The sequence below is a fragment of the Dasypus novemcinctus genome, chromosome 23, assembly GCF_030445035.2.
Source record: "Dasypus novemcinctus isolate mDasNov1 chromosome 23, mDasNov1.1.hap2, whole genome shotgun sequence".
NCBI lineage: Eukaryota > Metazoa > Chordata > Mammalia > Cingulata > Dasypodidae > Dasypus > Dasypus novemcinctus.
The window spans coordinates 60,793,773-60,812,313 of record NC_080695.1 but is presented as its reverse complement, the minus strand read 5'-3'; the positions used below and the strand labels follow the sequence as shown (position 1 = coordinate 60,812,313).

The following is an 18,541-nucleotide window of genomic DNA, read 5'->3' as shown; positions in this document are numbered from 1 at the left end:
TGGCACCGCACACATGGAGAGCCGACGCATCAAGATGACGCAACAAAAACGAGACACAGACTCCAGGTGCCGCTGACACAAGTGGATACAGAAGAACACACAGTGAATGGACACAGAGCGCAGACAAATGGGGCGGGGGGAGGGGGGAAGGGAAGAGAAATAAATAAAAAAAATAAATCTCAAAAAAAAAATTGGGGATTTTGTATTAAATATTTTTTAAAAAAGGCTCCTCTGGATTAGGATAAGAACTTCATCACCATTTATAACAGTTTCTTTGAAAGCACATTCTGAGTCTCAACCAATGAAATTTAAAAGCCCCTCTGCAATGTAAGTCACTTCTAAGCTGGGGTGCCCATAACACGGCCCCAATTGTTTTATAGATGAGGAGCCTCAACTCCAGGGAGGACACATGGCTAGTAAATGGCAGAGTTGAGCCTGGGATACAGGAGCAGATACCCTGTCCCTGGTCTGATGTCAGGTTTTAAGATTTGGTTGAGGAAAACCAAGCCTCTGCAGAATACGTCTGAAACCTCACCTTCTCCTGCTCAGCAGTGGGAGTGCTGGTCAGAGGGCAGGACTTACCTGCTTTACGTGTGTCGGTGGGAGCATTTGTTGACCTGGTGCCTCTCACCAAGTCTAGGTTTGTTTCATCTCTGCCTTCTCTTTCTTCAGGGATAACCATGCCTGCCTTTTCCCTGGGGAGGCAAAATATTTTAAACATTTTTTTAAAATGGAATTTCAAATTTTCAGATTTTAACCTTTTGCAAATTCTATTGTTAAAATGATCTACATGCCTGTAGAAATAAGAGAAGAATACATGATAAGAAAATCTGCACAGACAAGTGATGGGTAAGGAAGTAAAAGCTATTTCTTCATTGAGTGCTACTGCCTGATCCTCTGGAGGAAAAAAAAGTTGTTTATTTTCTACTCTGTATGTCCTTTATACACTTTGAGAGATGAAATAAACACGTCAAAAATGCCAAAGGTTATTGAGACTATTTTGTAAAACTAAAGTGTGACTGAGCATTAAAAATAATTTAAATCACTTCCATACAATACTTCCAGGATAATCACAAGTAGGGATGGTTGTGCCCATTAGCCAATGAGTGGATAAATAAAATGTGGTATATACAGGCAATGGAAAATCATTCAGCCATAAAAAGGAATGAAGTTCTGATACATGTGACAAATACGGATGAACCTCAAAGGCATGTTGAGTGAAGTAAGCCAGACACAAAAGGACAAATATTGTGTGACCTCACCGAAAAGAAATAATTAGAATAATCAAATTCAGAGTCAGAATCTAGAATATAGGTTACCAGGGGTTGGGGTAAGGAAAGGGAATGGGGAGTTAATGCTTAAATTGTATAGTTTCTATTTGGATTGATGGAAAAGTTTTGGTAATGGATTGTAGAGATGGTAGCACAACATTGTGAATGTGGTTAACAACAGTGAATTACACATTTGAATGCAGTACAAGGGGCAAAGTTTAGGTTGCATATATGCTACTAGAATAAACATAAAAAAACAAAATGTCATAGACTGGACAACACAGTGAACCCTACTGTAAATGCCCATGGACTCTAGTTAATAGTACAATTAGAAAAATGTTCTTTTATTATTTGTAACCAATGTACTACAATAATGCAAGGTGTTAATATTAGGGTGGTATATGAGAACTCTGTATTTTATGCGTGATTTTTCTGTAAACCTAGAACTTCTCTAATAAAAAAAAAATTAGTGATAAAGAAATGAAAACACATACATGGTAGAACTTTGACTTAAAAAATCCCAGATGGGAGGCCACATTAAACACCCTCAAATTTAAAGGGAAAAGTAAAGTTAATATAAGAAACCAAATTTCTAAAAGAGATTTGAATGAAGAATCAGCATCTCAAGTTATGCCTCAGTGGCAACATTCATTCACTCACTCACACATTTATTTAAAAACCTTTGCCAAGTGTTCCCACATGCTGTGCTACAGACTTTGGATATAAATATGATCACACTCTAATTCCTAGCTTCAAGGTTGCTCAGTATCTCATACCTTGTAGAGCAACAGGACTGGACAGTCATAACTAAAGTTAAAGCCAGGAAAGAAAAATACAATCAGTTAATGCACTAGCAGCTACTGTGTCTGATTTGTGCTGTGAATGGCAGAAAAACTGTGCCAGGCTGGGTCTCCTCCTTTGTGGGGCCTGCTGCTGAGCAGAGACAAAGCTACCGACTGCAATGGACCCAGGTTACAGTGAGATAATGTAGAAGATTCTTCAATATTAACTACTTTCAACAAGGGCTAGAGAGACAATGATTTTCCAATGAGAGGAAATGAAACCAGATGGACCAGTTCTCCAACTACTCTGATAAATGATGTTTTAGAGCAGCTCAGAGATAGATACCACTGAACACCAGAAATTACAATGCTAAATTCCTTTCTATCTGAAACAATATGCAAATGCAAAGTTGTTATCAGCACATTTTATACAAAGATCACAAGGGGCCAGGTGATAGCCCCTCATTATTTTCACTAGCACTGTCAAACGGTACCTGCTGGAAGATCTTCCCCGGGGCATGACTGCCCTAGGCATCTGCCCCACTCTGCGAGGACAAAGGGCAAGGCAGGCAAACAAATGACTGCTCTGAAAGTTTTCTTTAACATGTGGAATTGCTTAGGTCATTGCTTCTTTATTTTTACTTACTCTGCTGGCTGAGCGCAAGTGCATTTAGGCATCCTGATCTCCTGATGGATCTGCCACCTGGGTGTGGCTGTAGTGAGGGCTCACGTCTGGGATCCACCCTGTCATTTGGAAACCACTTACTGGCTGAGTGACCTTAGCCAGTTGTTTAATGGCTCTATGCCTCAATTTCTTTGTAAAATGGGTATAATGATAGTAACAGTATCTACTTCAAAAGAGTGTTATGAAGATTCTGTAATGTATGTAAGGCACTCAGAAAAATGCCTGGCATATGATAAGTACTATAGAAATGTTAGCTGTTGTTATTACTGTCCTCTTATAATGTAGTAAATTCATCCCCTAATTACCCAGGATTATGGTAAAAACTGAAGATTTGCTTTCAAATGACATTACAACTGTTGTGATTAATACTATTATATATAATAGAGTTTATCATTAAATGTTATAATTGCAGATTGAGAAAAAATATCCTCCAGAAATGAAACCTGGGTGGTGAAGAAAATATTGAGTCTTCCTATCCAGTAACTCAAAGTAATTTAACAGAAATTTACCAAATTATAAATATTCAGACCCTTGCTTTCAACATTTAGCATAATTATTCAAGTTACTCTGAGTACCAGGCATAAATTAATAATTTAAAAATTCAGAGATTCCTATTTCTACTCTATGCACGTATGGAGGTTTCTTATTTTTAATATCATCCATGAAATCTGAATTAATGTGAACAGTAAAAGGAGGAGGCGTCGAACTGGCAGTCTCCTCAAAAAGGTGTTTATTCAAGCCCTCACACTAACTCATTTTGTGTTCACACTTTCTAACTAACTTTTCAAGTAATCTACTTCCTTTGAAAAGCAGTGACCTCCTCAAAACTATGTATATCGAAAAAGCTATTACTAACTTTTCTACTCAAGTAGCAGTTAATTAGCAATGACTGTAAGTGTAAGCTTTTTCTTCTTTATTAGTCACCTGTAATCTACTGATCTTTAGTACAGACCAATAATCTTTTTGCTGCCAACTCATCTGATTCATTCATTCCTTTCTGGTTATTTTAAATAGTAGCACTGCAGTTTTTCTTACAACATCGCCCATGGAGGTCCTGGCAAAAAGCACATTATCTTATCCTCACAGATTTTTCCGTAAGCACGTGCTCCATGCAAATGCTCTTACAGCCTCACACCTCAAATATATTCACTTTTCAGAGCAAACACCCTAATAATTCCCCAAGTTTTCTGGGAAAGTAAATATCTTAAGAATCTAAAGGGTATAACCATCTGATTGTTGTATAAAATGGGAAGATTTAACCTATAATAAGTAGATAATCACCAATGAGAGGTTTAGAAAAAATTAGGCCAGACTAGATAAAATTACATTAAAATTTGGTGTAACAATTATTATATTGATTGAAACATAGGAGACATGCCATCTTCCACATCCAGGGCTATGCAGAGTGAGGGCTCCTCTAGTCTATGCCAGCTTATCCACTCCTTGCCACCGAGCCCTCTGATATGCAGACTCGCTTGTGTAAACCACGGGTGGCACAGGCTCCCCAATCCCTTGCTACAATAGACGAAAAGCACCCTTTTCTATTTCAGGTCCCTGATATACTAAAGGAGGGGATGTTGCCTGGAGAAAGCCTGGAGCATTACAACTCCCGCACTGGGGGACTGCCTCCCCACTTTCTACGGGCTAATTTGGGTGTAACAACCATAATCGACCCTGAATATTTTAGCTCTATGCACATGTGTAAGTTGGTAACAATTACTCTAATTAGAGAAGCCTTAGGCAAAGGATGTTTTAAAAAGAGTGAAGGATGGTTAGGAGGTACTGGCTCACAGCCAGTATTACCAATTCTTTGATTCCATCTCCCAAATATCTCTTCCATCTGCCCACTTCTCTCCATCAACCTACTCTTGGCTATTGTCATCTCTTATCAGATGACTGCAAATAGCCTGCTCACCAGCATCAGCTTCACTGCTCCATCCATGCCTCAGCTTAGTGCCAGAGAGCGCCTTTAAAAATACACTGATGTTACCTTCCTACTTAGAGCCCTTCAGTGCTGTTTTATTGCCCTTAGAATAAAGCCCTAAACTCTTAACAGGGCTCTTGGGCCCCGAGCATTTGTTCACACCTGCTGTTTCTTAACACAGTCCCCTTTTCTACCGCAGGGGCCTAGCAGCTCTCATCTATGTATCAGCTTAACTGTCACTGCCTCCGTGATGCTGTCCCTGACCCCCAGGCTGGGTTAGTCTTCTCTGATCTACTCTTCTATTACACCCTTTACCCTGACTCTGGCAGTCAGCAGCACTCCGTACGCTTTTATTCATTACAATATTAAATGATTTTTAATGTCAGTCTTTTCCACTAGAGGGCAGAGACATTTTCTGCACCGGTGTAACCTCAGCACTCTAATATTAACACAGGGGCTCAGCATATAATACTTGCTCAATAAATATCTGCTTACTATCTGAGCCATGGGGGAATGAAGGTCTAGAAGATGCAGAGTAAGACAGGGAGGTGCTAAGAGCTTTGGACAAGAAGAAGGAGGCTGTTTAACACTTGATTTGCTATAACACTCTTTCTGCAACATATTTTCAAAAAATAATTATACACACGTGTAATATATATATATATATATATATATAAACAATTCCACAGAGCACATTACTAGGAAGTATATTTTCACAGCAGATGGGAGAACTGATAGCTCAATGTATGATTCATAGCTGGAGATCTGTGGTCAAGGCATGGCAGAGTTGTAGAGGATCTGAACTGATGGAAGGATGAGTCTCCATCTCCTGGGCTCATTCCTTCACAGGGGCCCAATGTCACTGATTCAATAAACATCCCTACCTCCAGGAATGCATACCCTGGGCTACTTGGCATATTTTTACACACACACCCACGACCAGTGCTGGAGGATGGCTGTCCACTTTGAAATTCTGTCTCGGGCCTGGGTGGCTGACTGCCACTTAAAATAATTTCTGCCCTCCCTTTGCCACTGAGACATTGCTAATGTCTGAGGCCTGCAAAAGTGGCCTGGCCAATCCCTCCAGGCCAGCCCACGATCTCCTCCAGTCTAGCTGCTTTCTCTGGCTCCGCTCCATGAAGCCCGTCTGGCCCTGCCCTGGCTTCCAAGGCCCCCTAGAGACCATGTGGCCATCTTCCATGCCTAGCTGCAATCTTCTTGCCAACATCTCGGATGGGTGGTTATCAGATTTCTCAAAAACGCAGGGGCTAGAGGTAGACATTCAGTTTGTGACTATCTCTTATGAACACTTACCTGATGTTAAACTGAAAAGCATTTTCTATTTGGAATTTGGAAGGTTATCAGATACCCATTCTCAGAAACAAACATACAGGTTCAGACAAACACCACACCTTTTACAAAAATTCCCCAGAGTGGTTCTATTGATGGCGATCTGAACTGACTGGGCAGTACAGGGTACCCCAATAAAAGGTAAGGCAGGCTCCCACCCACAGACAACAGAAATTTAACAAGGAAAGAAATCCTAATTTAAAGGGAAGGGAGAAATCTTATGAATAAGCGTTGCAGGGGGAGGGGAGGGAATGTATTTTGGGAAGCAGACTTAGCCAAATGGATAGAGCATCTGCCTACCATATGGGAGGTCCGTGGTTCAAACCCCGGGCCTCCTTGACCTGTGTGGAGCTGGCCCATGCACAGTGCTGATGCACGTAAGGAGTGCCATGCCACGCAGGGGTGTCCCCCCTGTAGGAGAGCCCCACGTGCAAGGAGTACGCCCCGTAAGGACAGCCGCCCAGCATGAAAGTGCAGCCTGCCCAGGAATGGCGCCACACACACAGAGAGCTGACACAACAAGATGATGCAACAAAAAGAAACACAGATCCCTGGTGCCACTGATAAGGATAGAAGCGGTCACAGAAGAACACACAACAAATGGACACAGAAGAGAAGACAACCGGGGAGGGGAGGGAAGGGGGGAGAAAGAAAAAAAATCTTTAAAAAAATGTATTTCTTAGAAAAGTAGTGATTTTTTTACTTAGAAAAGTAGTTTAGCTCTGGTGTTTTATATTTCTTTATAAAAAAGAGAATTTCTAATGTGCTAGTAAACCCTTGAGAAGCAACTGAAAATGGTGGAAAAGAGAGGGAGAAGGAAAAAAGTAAACATGTGCCAATGTATTCTCTGGGGGACAAATCAGGCCACGTTTTTATTTTGACATGATCCTCTCCAAGCCCTTCCTCTCCATATGTACTGAGGGCTATTAGATATTTTCTCCCAGAGAAACCCTGGATATAAAGAAAGGCCTCGGATATAATTTGCTATTTTCACAGTGCTCTTCTATTTTTTACCTTATGAGTTTTTCAAAAGCTTCCTTTTCTTTCCGCAAAGCCGTAAGATAGCGTTGTTCCTCAGTTGAGCCTCCATATATGAGAAAATAAACCCTGTAAGTTAAGAGAGAACACTTTTAGGCTGCAAAAACATAATTTTAATCCCCAAAAGGAAGAGCATAGCATTTAAAATCAGTAATCCAGAGTGCTCAAAAATAAATATTTGACTAAGAATAAAAGTTTCTTTAATCACACACTAAAATTAAGCTGCCTAAAAATCCCACCTGTTAAAGGTTTCATTACCACGTTGTTTTTTTCTTTTGCCAAAAAAAGGAACAGAGTTTAGATAAACACTGAAATATAACTAAAGGAATAGAATAATTCTTTCCTCATAACTATAAACAAATTTTTAAAAAACCACAAAATCTTAGGGGCTTCTCTTTTTTCAATTTTTTCTTTGCACCTCTGCCAAACAATCATTTAAAAAGTTGGATAGTAGTTATAAAAACCAGCTTATAAAAGTTCATGGTAGTGAAAATTAAACAAATGAAATCTATATGACCTTTATCTTCACAAGAAAATTCTCAGTTCTTTATTTGTGTTTTAACAGAAGAGTCATCGCACGTTTTATATAAACACTCAGAAATACAAGACATGTGGCCTATATTATGCTTCTCAAAAAATAATTTGATATATTCTTTTCTCTTCAAAAGGTCCTGCTTTTCTAGTTGGTTTGTTGCTAAGAGACATGACTCAAGCATGTCCTTTGTCCCTTCTCTTCACCTCCTATCAGAAGAATTTTGCTGTTTTAGCCCTTCTTCTTTTAGCCTTCGCCTTCCTAGATTATATTTCTTTGAAGTTTGGACAAAGATAGAGAAAAGACCAGGGGACAATGAATCTAGAAACCTCAGTTCCCCCACTCAGTGTTCTGTCGATAGAGAGATGGGATTCCTGGATCCCTTCTGATCAAGACATTTTGTTTCCAAATATCACACACTTCTGTAACATCTCAGGGAACAAAGAACTATGGAGCACACAAGCTATCTAGAATGTTGATCAATAGCTAAGCACGAAAAATTTACCAGCCTATAATTATTTTACCAGCTTCCTCTAATCTCTTTATCCTGCATTATTGCTGATCCACCTCCTCCATTCATTTCTACTCTGAAGGCTGCATTAGTTAAACTGCCAAAGAGATTTCTTTTGGCTCTGTTTTTTGGTTCAGACTGAGTTCAGGATATTAATTTTGCTGTTTATTTCCCCTCAGATAACTGGAAAGCCAGAACACTATATTCTCTGGGAGGCATCATTTTCTCATCTGATAGTTTTGTAGATTTCTCATTTGATATTTCTTGAAACTCAAAAAAACTTGGTATAATGATTCCCCCAAATACTTTCATTTTATGTGGAAGTAATTTAGAGTCACTTCTTAAAATTTATATGAAAGACATTTTAGAAGATGGAAAACATTTCACCAAGTTGTACATTATCTTTTGGTAGAACTGAGACTATTAAAAATTTCCTAGACTTGTTCAGATAGAGGACCCAAAACTGCTAACCAACACCTAAAGAATACGGCACAGAACAGAGCAGCAAGTAATGAGACCATGAGTAGTCCCCTAGCTGTTTTCTGCTATGATATTTAACACCCTTCCTCTGCAAACCTCTCAGACTCACCAGAAAGCAGAAAAAAGTCTTCATGACACTTAACCAACATCACATAATGGAATGCTAAAGATAAGAGAACCAACATGGAACTGCTGAATCCTAAAGAACTGTGAAATTGAAACCTTTGAAAAACCGTGAAAATTCTCCATCACTTGCCTCAGAGGTTTCCCAGGCCTACTTGCCCTGTAAATTTCCAGCTGACGAACAAATGTCAGTTCTGCATCATATAGTACAACGTATCTCGGCTCCATCTCATGGAGTACCCTTGTGAGAGCATAGGGGTCACTACAACCCAGAAGTGGATGGATGACGGTGAGGGGTTCTTTCAGGATTCCATAAGCTGCGTCAGACGATATATTTAAGTCAAATTCTTCGTGCTTAGGTTCTTCTAAGCAGCTGTCTTGGCTACTACTTATTTCTCTGTGATATCCTTCCTCAATACCCGGTTCTGCTTCAAGTTCTTCAGATTTTCCAATCATTTGAGTTAAAGTCAATCGTCGTCTTTTCTTTTTGAGAGTCCTCTCTTTGGTAGAAGCCCTTTCTCTGTTTTGGGGGTTTTTGAGTCTTTTGTTAGATTTCATCCTTCTCTTTGCATTGTCCTCCTTTCTAAATTTCATCCATACTTCTTCAGCTTTGCTATCTTTCTCGAAAGTTTTCCTGTAGAGTCTCAATAAAAAGGCCTCTGCTCCAATAGTAATATACTCTCTCAGCTGGGAACACGTTCGGTCATCACTGGCACAAATAAGTACTTGACCTAAAATTAGAAAACATAGTCATGTCACTATTACCACATTTCCCCTGCTCTTTCTTGCCCCTCCCCACAAAAGGAAGACCTGTTAGCCCTTTGTGGTAAAGAGGCAGAATTTACAAATAGTCTGGAAAGAGACTTAGGAGCTGATCAAATGGTTTCACCCCACTGGCATGGTTGCTTACATCTTTTGAGTAAAGTTCAAGTCAGAAATATCTAGAGTCTTATGAAGAACAGTAATGGTATAATGGAGGTTCAAAAAAGCTTCTTTTTTAATTAATAAGTTTCCAGAGGATCTTATTCACCAACATAAATTCCAAATGGATTGTTGAGTCATATGTTAAACACTAAATCATAAAAAAACCCAAAAACCACGAAAAACTAGAAGTGACTATTCTCTAGCTCTCTGTATGGAAATATTTTCTAAGCTTACTAATATGTATTAATAAAATTGATTTGTTAAAAAAAAACAATGGGAGGAATTTCAGAGAAGATTGCTAGATTTGACTCTGTAAGACTAAAAAAACACATTAAAAAAGCAAAAGACAAAAACTCTATGCAAGAACTATGACAAATGTTATTATTTTTAATATACTAAGAGCTAATACAAACTGAGGACAGTCTAGCTTGGCAAAGGAGAAATAAGACAATTCACAAAAGAGGAAAACATTCAGACTCACCAAACATGAAAATTTAAAACCAGATACTTTTTCTCTTATCAAATTAATAAAATTGCGTATAGTCACATAAATACATATACCCATGCACATACATATACATACATACACACACATATAATATGCATACACACACGAATACATATAGTACCCAGGCACTGTTAGATAAAGTGAAAGAGATATGCTTCTATACTGGTAGAAGAAATGAAAAATGATAAAAGCTTTCTGTAAATCAATGTGATAAGGCTGCCACAGATTTAAAAATTTGAATACCAGTTGGCCCATTAATTCTACCTCCAGAAATTTTATCTAAACTATGACTTTAACAAATAAGAAAGATGTGAAAGAGAATCTGAAAGGAAATATGCTGATGTTAATAGTGGCTGCTAGAGGTAATTTCTTCCTTTCTCCTTTTTCTTTGTAATTTCCACTTTTTCTACAGTGAGCACATATGACTTTGGGTCTTAAATCATAGCACTATAAGTTCTGGGATGATAACACCAGCATATTTACTGATATTAGGATTGTGTAATTGCCTATATTGCTTTGCAGGAGTTCAAAGGCTCAATAGCCATTTTTTTGGGATGGGCAGAATTACTTTATTTGAAGGAATGGTACAAATGAAAGAACTTGGTGACTGATACAACTTCTAGAAAAGATAAAGGTAAACCCAATATGCATGCCCTGCTGTGATGACCCTGGATGTCATCCCTGGGGCTGTGGGGAAGCTGGCCTACGGTCTAGCTCTCCTCATCACTGTTTCCCAGGGTGAGCTTGTTAAAGAGACCCTCTGCCAAGCCAGGTTCCAGGGATCCCATCTATGTAACAGGTTGGTTACATAGACACCCAATTTCTTGGTGGATTTCACCTACTCATTCAGGTAATGCCTCTCAATGAAGTTACATAAAAGGGTCGTTTGGTCAGTGGCCAGTTTGTGCAGTTCCAGCAGTAAATGATTGCCTTTTTTTTTTTACCAAGATGGTACCACATTCTGTTACATTTTGCCTGCTCTCCCAGTCATCAAGTTCTGGTTTCTTGTCACCTGATGGCACATCCTGCTGCCTTGTTGATTCTGTAGCTCCATGTTTCTCAGCAAGTTCCATTTCCTCATGTAATTGGTGAAAGAAATATTGCGCTAAGTTCTTTGAAGCCACATCATCATAGGCAAAGTAGTAAGACGTCAACAGTAGGGGCACAGGGCTCAAGAGGCTGACCTGGAGGTTGCTGGCGGCCTCCAGTCCTGGTTGCCATTCTGGCGACACTGTGACAGGGATGTGGTCGTCATGGCAGGCGGCTGGGGAGAGGCGGCGGCAGGGCCTTGGGGCAGCCCAAGCACATAAGGAGGTGACAGAGGGCTGGTTTGGAGTAGCCAGACAAGTAGGGTGAGCAGTGGGTGAAGCAGGAGACTGCAGCGACTCTCTGTAAAGATGCCTGGTCTCAACAGCTGTTTTCTCTATTTAGTTTTTTAAAATTTCTTTTATTTTCTATCTGCTTTTATTATTATTTTTAAACTCATAGTTTGGGTTTAGTCTACAGTGCTAATTTACTAGTATGCCTATGTTTGAAGAGAATAGTCTTAAAATGTGGATTTTTTTTTCTAGGGCTGGTCAATGTCATCCCATAGAAGAGTTCAGGCTTCTATGGAAAGACACTTGCTGAGAATATAAAACAGAAGACCCATTAGCTTTCTCTTTGGGGATTCAAGATCTGTCTGTCTATCTATTTTTAAGGAGGCACTGGGGATTGAATCCAGGACCTTGGGGAGCAGGTGCTCAGCCACTGAGCTACACCCGCTCCTGGGATTCCTGATTGACTCATCAATTGATAGAATGATTTTTAAGGAGGTACTGGGGATTGAACCCGGGACCTCAGGAAGCAGGCGCTCAACCATTGAGCTACATCCGCTGCTGGGATTCCAGATTTAAAGCCTGGTGAATATATATATCGATATCAGCTGAATCTTTACATAGAAGACCTGAGAATCCATCTTGTTTCTGTTTTAAAAAAAATCTGTTTTCATAAATACACAATGGTTCAATTAGGAGATAATCACTTCAATTGAACAGAGAGGAAACTGCCACTAGGATCTCAATATTCATTAGCATTTAATCATTTACATTTTATAAACAAAAGTGAGTTATTTTTAAAGAGTGAATCAAAAAGATACATTTGATATTTTGAAAGCAAATATCACCACCCCCTTTTCTCCTACCTGGACCTCCAAGGGCTTCGCTCTCCTTATTTTCTGCCTCAATTTCTTTCAGTACTTCGCTTAGGGCTTCCCACTTAGGGTTGCTTTCTAGGACCAGTTCCTTTTGTGTTTCTGTATAGAATAAAAAGTGACTTCATTCTATATGATAACATTTATCCATGAAGTATTCCAAAGACTTTTAAAGCCAATAGAGAGTACAAACAACATTCCATGAAACCATTCCATTGAGCATTCTTCATAGTGCTCGATGGAATCAGCTTTTTTGAAAAAGGTCTTAAATAAAGAAAAAAATTTACTTTGAACCCACATTAATAAAGGTGTCACAAAGCCTCGACAGAAGGTTCTATGCCTGGTCACCGATAAAAAATTATTCTGTGTTGGTTGACAACTGCTATGCTCTCTGTAAGCTGCTACTAATAAAACAATCAGTACAGAACAGCAGTAAAATCCACATGATTTTCACAATCCTGAACATGGACAAGAGAAGGCAGCAATCAAATACATCATTAATATATTGAGTTAAGTTTGGAAACAGACCTCTGAAGTAGGCAGGATCAATCATGAACCCTATCTCATGCCTTCAAACACCAGCAAATATTTATGATACATATGAATTGAGTTTTGGAATAAAATCTATAGTCGCATCATTCTAATATGATATTTATATTCTTCAAAAGTTAAAAGCAATGTTAAAAAGATGCACTAAGAGTTTATGTGTCAAAAATTCTTTTGAAGTTAAAAACAATCAATCTATAGCTTCTGGGTGGCAGTAAGGATAGTCTTGTTTGGGACTTGGCATTTGTTATTTAGAAATCCCTGTCAATGGATTCTGAAACCTGGCAGGCTGAATACTTTTAACATACATTACATATGCTACATCTAACATACAGACGTGCATTTTCACATGGTTGAAGGAAATTTTAAGTTACATTTTAACATACACATTACATACGTACATAACAAATGTTAATGGTTCCACATCAAATGCTTAACTTAAAAGATACATTAAAAGACAAGTTTACAAGATACCTTGCCCTTCTTCAATTTCCATTTTTTCAGACATTTTGCTTCTTTTACTCATTTTGGCATCTGGAACATGATAAACCCTGGCTCGAGCATTTATAAACATTGAGGTACTAGAGTCAAGAAACAGCCAACCTAGTATGAAAAAAGAGAAAAAAATAAGCACCTTCAACTTAGTTAATTTTAAATAGTCTCTGATGGTCACATGATGTATGCATACACTTGGCCACCACCTTGGTTTCCTGCCAACCACAACCTTCTCCATTATTGTGTCCCTGTTGGGCTAGACCAGTGGTTTTCAAAGTGTGGATCATGGTCTCCTGGGTGTCCCCAACACCCTTTCAGGGGCTCTGCAATATCAAAACTAGTTTCGTGACATCCGGGGAAGATGGTGGAAGAGAGAGCCCAGGACCCAGTCTTTCCACCAAAACAACTACTAAAAAGGCAGAAAATGTCTGAAACAACTATTTTGAAACTCCAGGCATCAGAAGAACTCTGTACAGCATCCAGGGAAGAGCGGAGGAAAAGGCTGATAAATTACAGTAAAGCCCAGTAAACTGCCTTCTCAGGGCAGCGGCTACCGGTGCCCACCCCCTACTCTCGTGGCAGGCTGCCATGGGGTCAAATCCCTGGCTAGCTGTTGGTGACAGTGTGATTTCTCATCAGAAACCACAGAGGCAAGAAGGCTGTGGGTTGAAATACTTAAAGTGATGAAGGAAAAAAACTGACAGCCAAGAATTTTATATCCAGCAAGACTCACTTTCAAAGATGAGGGAGAGATTAAGACATTCTCAGATAAACAAAAGCTGAAGGAGTTCATCACCACTAGACCTGTCCTACCAGTAATGCTAAAGGGAGTTCTTCAGGCTGAAAGGACAGGACATTAGACAGTCGTTCACAGCAGCATAAAGAAATAAAGACCTATGGGAAAGGTAACCATTCGGGTAATTATTATTGCGTTGTATTATTTGGTATGTAACTCCACTTATTACTTCCTACAGGTACTAAAGTGTAAATGCATAAAAAGTAATGATAAATCTAGGTTTTTGGACATGCAACATAAAAAGATATATGTGGTAACAAATACAAAAATGGTGGGGGAACAGAGGGGTAAAGGAAAAGTATATGTGCACGCTGTTGAAGTTAAGTTGGTATCAAGCCAAATACGACTGTTTTATATTTAAGACGTTAAATTTTAACCCCATGTTAACCACAAGGAAAACAGATGAAAAATACATCCAGATAGAAACGAGAAGATACTCAATATGGTATAACACAAGAAAGCAAATAAACATAAAAATAGGCTTTAACAGAGGTGAGGGACAAAAATTGTTTAAGATTTATAAAGGAGAAGTAGCAAAATGGTAGAAGAAAGTCCTGCATTATGATGCAAATGCAAATGGATTAAACTCACCAGTCAAAAGGCAGAGATTGGCAGAATGGATAAAAAGCATGACCCAACCATATGCTGTCTGCAAAAAACTTATCTTAAAGTTAAAGATACAAGTAGATTGATGAAAGGACAGAAAAAATATGCCATGAAAGTAGTTAAAAGAGAGTTGGGGTGGCATAGCAGTTTGATATGGTTATGAATTCCAGAAAGAGATACTGGATTATGTTTGTAAGCTGGTCTGAACCTGGGTATGATTAAGTTATGATTAGGGCTGATTGGGCCATGTCATTAGGGTATTGAGCCTCCACCCCTTGGTAGGTGGGGACTCAGAGATAAAAGGCATGGCAAAGGACAGAGCTGAGGGTTTTTGATATTGGAGTCTGATGCTGAAGCCTTAAGCTGGAACCCCAGGAAGTAAGCACACAGAGGAAAGAGAAGCAAGACCCAGGAAGAGAGGAACCCTCAGCCAAGGAAGAAGTAAGCCCTGGGAAAAAAGGAACCCTGAACCCAAAGAGAAGCAAGACCCTGGAAGGGAGGAACCCAGGAAGCTTGAACCCTGGCAGACGTCAGCAGCCATCTTACTCTAACACATGAAAATAGACTTTGGTAAGGGAAATAACTTATGCTTAATGGCCTGGTATCTGTAAGCTCCTACCCCAAATAAATACCCTTTATAAAAACCAAACAATTTCTGCTATTTTGCATCAGCACTCCTTTGGCTAATACAGGTGGCTATACTAATATTGGGTAAAACAGACTTTAAGTCAACAACGGTTATGAGGTACAAAGGTTGTCATTACATACTGATAAAAGAGACAATTCAACAGGAAGATATAACAATTATAAATATACATGCATCTAATAGCAGAGCCCCAAAATATACGATGCTAATACTGACAGATTTGAAGGTAGAAATTGACAGTAGGAGACTTTAACATATCACTTTCAATAATGGATAGACCATCTAGTCAGAAGATCAATTAGGAAGTATAGGACTTGAATGGTAACATGAAACCAACTAGACCTAACAGTCCTTTATAGAACACTGCACACAACAAAAAGAGGATACACTTTCTTTTTGAGTGCATATGGATCATTTTCCAGGACAGACCATATGTTTGGTCACAAAATGAAGTCTCAGTAAATTCAAAAATTCTAAAATTATGCAATATGTAGTCTTTGACCACAACAGAATGAAGTTATAAATCAGTAACAAAATGAGAAGTGGAAAATTCACAAATATGTGAATTAAACAACTTACTCTTAAACAGTCAATGGGTTAAAGAAGAAATCAGAGGTAAAGTTAGGAAATATCTTAAGGTGAATGAAAATACCAAGAAGTGGCTGTGGTTCTAGTAATTGAGCTTTCATTTACCACATGGAGGACCAGGGTTCAATCCCTAGGACCTCCTGGTAAAAGAAAAAAGAAAAAACGCATCTCAGACTTGCACGGAGAGGTGCTGTGTGGTGAAGAGCAGCATAAGGTCCCTGCCCGACACTGTAAGGTGCCAAAAAAAAAAAAAAAAAAAAAGATGAGGCAACCAGATAGGAAAAAAAGAAAAAGAAAAAAAGAAAACAACCCATACCAAAACTTATGAGATGCAGTGAAGGCAGTGCTGAGGGGGAAATGTATAGCTTGAAATGCTTACATTAAATAAGAAGACAGTCTTTAAATCAGAGAATTAACTTCAAAACTGGAAGAAATAGAAAAAGAAGAGCAAATTAAACCCAAAGCAAACAGAAGGAAGAGAATAACTTAGAGCAGAGATTAATGAAATAGAAACAACAACAATAGAATCAACAAAATTAGAAGGTCTTTGAAAAGACCAATAAACCTAACAAAACCTTTAGCTAGACTAACAAAGAAAAACAGAAAGGATAAAATAACTAAAATCAGAAATGAAAAGGGTGATATTACTACTGAGGCTACTGAAATAAAAAGGTCTATAAGTGGATACTATGAACAACTGTACACCAATTAATTGGATAACCTAGATGAAACGGACAAATTCTTAGAAACACACAAATTACTTAAATTGACTCAAGAAGAAACAGGTCTCAACAAACCAATTACTAGAAAAAAGATTGAATCAGTAATCAAAAACCTCCCAAACAAAGAAAAACCCAGGACCAGATGGCTTCACAGGGGAATTCTACCAAACATTCCAAGAAGACTTAACTCCAACACTGCTCAAACTCTTCCAAAAAATTGAAAAGAAGGCACTATTTCCTAACTCACCCCTCATACCAAAGCCGGATAAATATATCACAAGGAAAGAAAACTACCGAACAATAGCTCTTATGAATATAGATGCAAAAATCCTCAACAAAATACTACCAAACTGAATCCAACAGCACATTAAAAGAATTATACACCATGATCAAGTGGGTTTTATCCCTGTTAGGAAAGGTTGGTTCAACAAAGGAAAATCAAGAGTACACCTCATTAAAAGAATGAAAGGTAAAAACCACAAGATCATCTCAATAGATGCAGTAAAGGCATTTGACAAAATATAGCACCCTTTCTTGATAAAAACACATAGAACACTAAGAATAGAAGGATATATATGAAAAGGTAACATCCTATTTAATGGTGAAAGGCTGAAAGCTTTCCCTCTAAGATCAGGAACAAGGCAAGGATGCCCACTGTCACGGCTGTTATTCGACACTGTACTAGAAGGTCTTGACTACACAATTAGGCAAGAAAAAGAAATAAAAGGCATCCAAATTTGAAAGAAATAACTAATTAAAAGTTTCCCTATTTGCAGATGATGTGATACTATACATAGAAAATCCTGAAAAATACACAACAAAGCTCCAAGAGCTAATTAATAAACTCAGCAAAGTGGCAGGGTACCATATCAAGACACCCCAAAAATTGTTATACACAAGCAATGAACAATTGGAAGAAAAAAATCAAGAAAAACATTACATTTACAATAACAACTAAAATAATCAAATATCTAGGAATAAATCTAGCCAAGGATATAAAGGACTTGTACACAGAAAACTACAAAGCATTGCTAAATGAAATTAAAGAAGACCGAAATAAATGGAAGGATAGTCCATGCTCATGGATTGGAAGATTATCATTAAGACGTCAAGGGAAACGGACTTTGGCCCAGTGGTTAGGGCGTCTGTCTACCACATGGGAGGTCTGTGGTTCAAACCCCGGGCCTCCTTGACCCGTGTGGAGCTGGCCCATGCGCAGTGCTGATGGGCGCAAGGAGTGCCGTGCCATGCAGGGGTGTCCCCCGCGTAGGGGAGCCCCACGCGCAAGGAGTGCACCCCGTAAGGAGAGCCGCCCAGCGCGAAGGAAGGAGCAGCCTGTCGAGGAATGGTGCCACCCACACTTCCTGTGCCGCTGACGACAACAGAAGCGGACAAAGAAACAAGACGCAGCAAAAAGACACAGAAAACAGACAACCGGGGGAGGGGAGGGGAATTAAATAAATAAATCTTTAAAAAAAAAAAAAAGATGTCAATACTACTCAATACAATTTATGAATTCAATGCAATCCCTATAAAAATTCCAACAACATTCTTTGCAGAAAGGAAAAGGCTAATCATCAAATTTATATGGAAGGGTAAGGGGCCCTGAATAGCTAAAGCCACCTTGAAAAAGAAGAATAGAGTTGGAATACTCAGACTCCTCCATCTTAAAACTTATTACAGAGTCACGTAATCAACACAGCATACTACTGGCACCAATGGAATAGAATAGAGAGGTTAGAAATCAACCCTTACTTTCATGCCCAACTGACTCAAGGAAAAGCACTTGTAGGACTGTTTGAGTTGTGCTGATGTAGTCACTT

At 38.9% G+C, this 18,541-nt stretch overlaps 1 protein-coding gene across 1 annotated transcript in view; it reads right to left on the bottom strand.

Annotated features, from left to right (window-relative positions):
• Positions 1-18,541, bottom strand: part of ERCC4 (ERCC excision repair 4, endonuclease catalytic subunit) — a 36,703-nt gene that overhangs the window by 6,389 nt on the left and 11,773 nt on the right. Inside the window, exons 6-10 of the mRNA XM_004466621.5 lie at positions 13,340-13,468; positions 12,311-12,421; positions 8,830-9,427; positions 7,027-7,119; positions 583-695 (exon numbers count right to left, since the gene is read on the bottom strand). Coding sequence (XP_004466678.1) covers positions 583-695; positions 7,027-7,119; positions 8,830-9,427; positions 12,311-12,421; positions 13,340-13,468 — 1,044 coding nt within the window. The remainder of the gene's footprint in view (positions 1-582; positions 696-7,026; positions 7,120-8,829; positions 9,428-12,310; positions 12,422-13,339; positions 13,469-18,541) is intronic.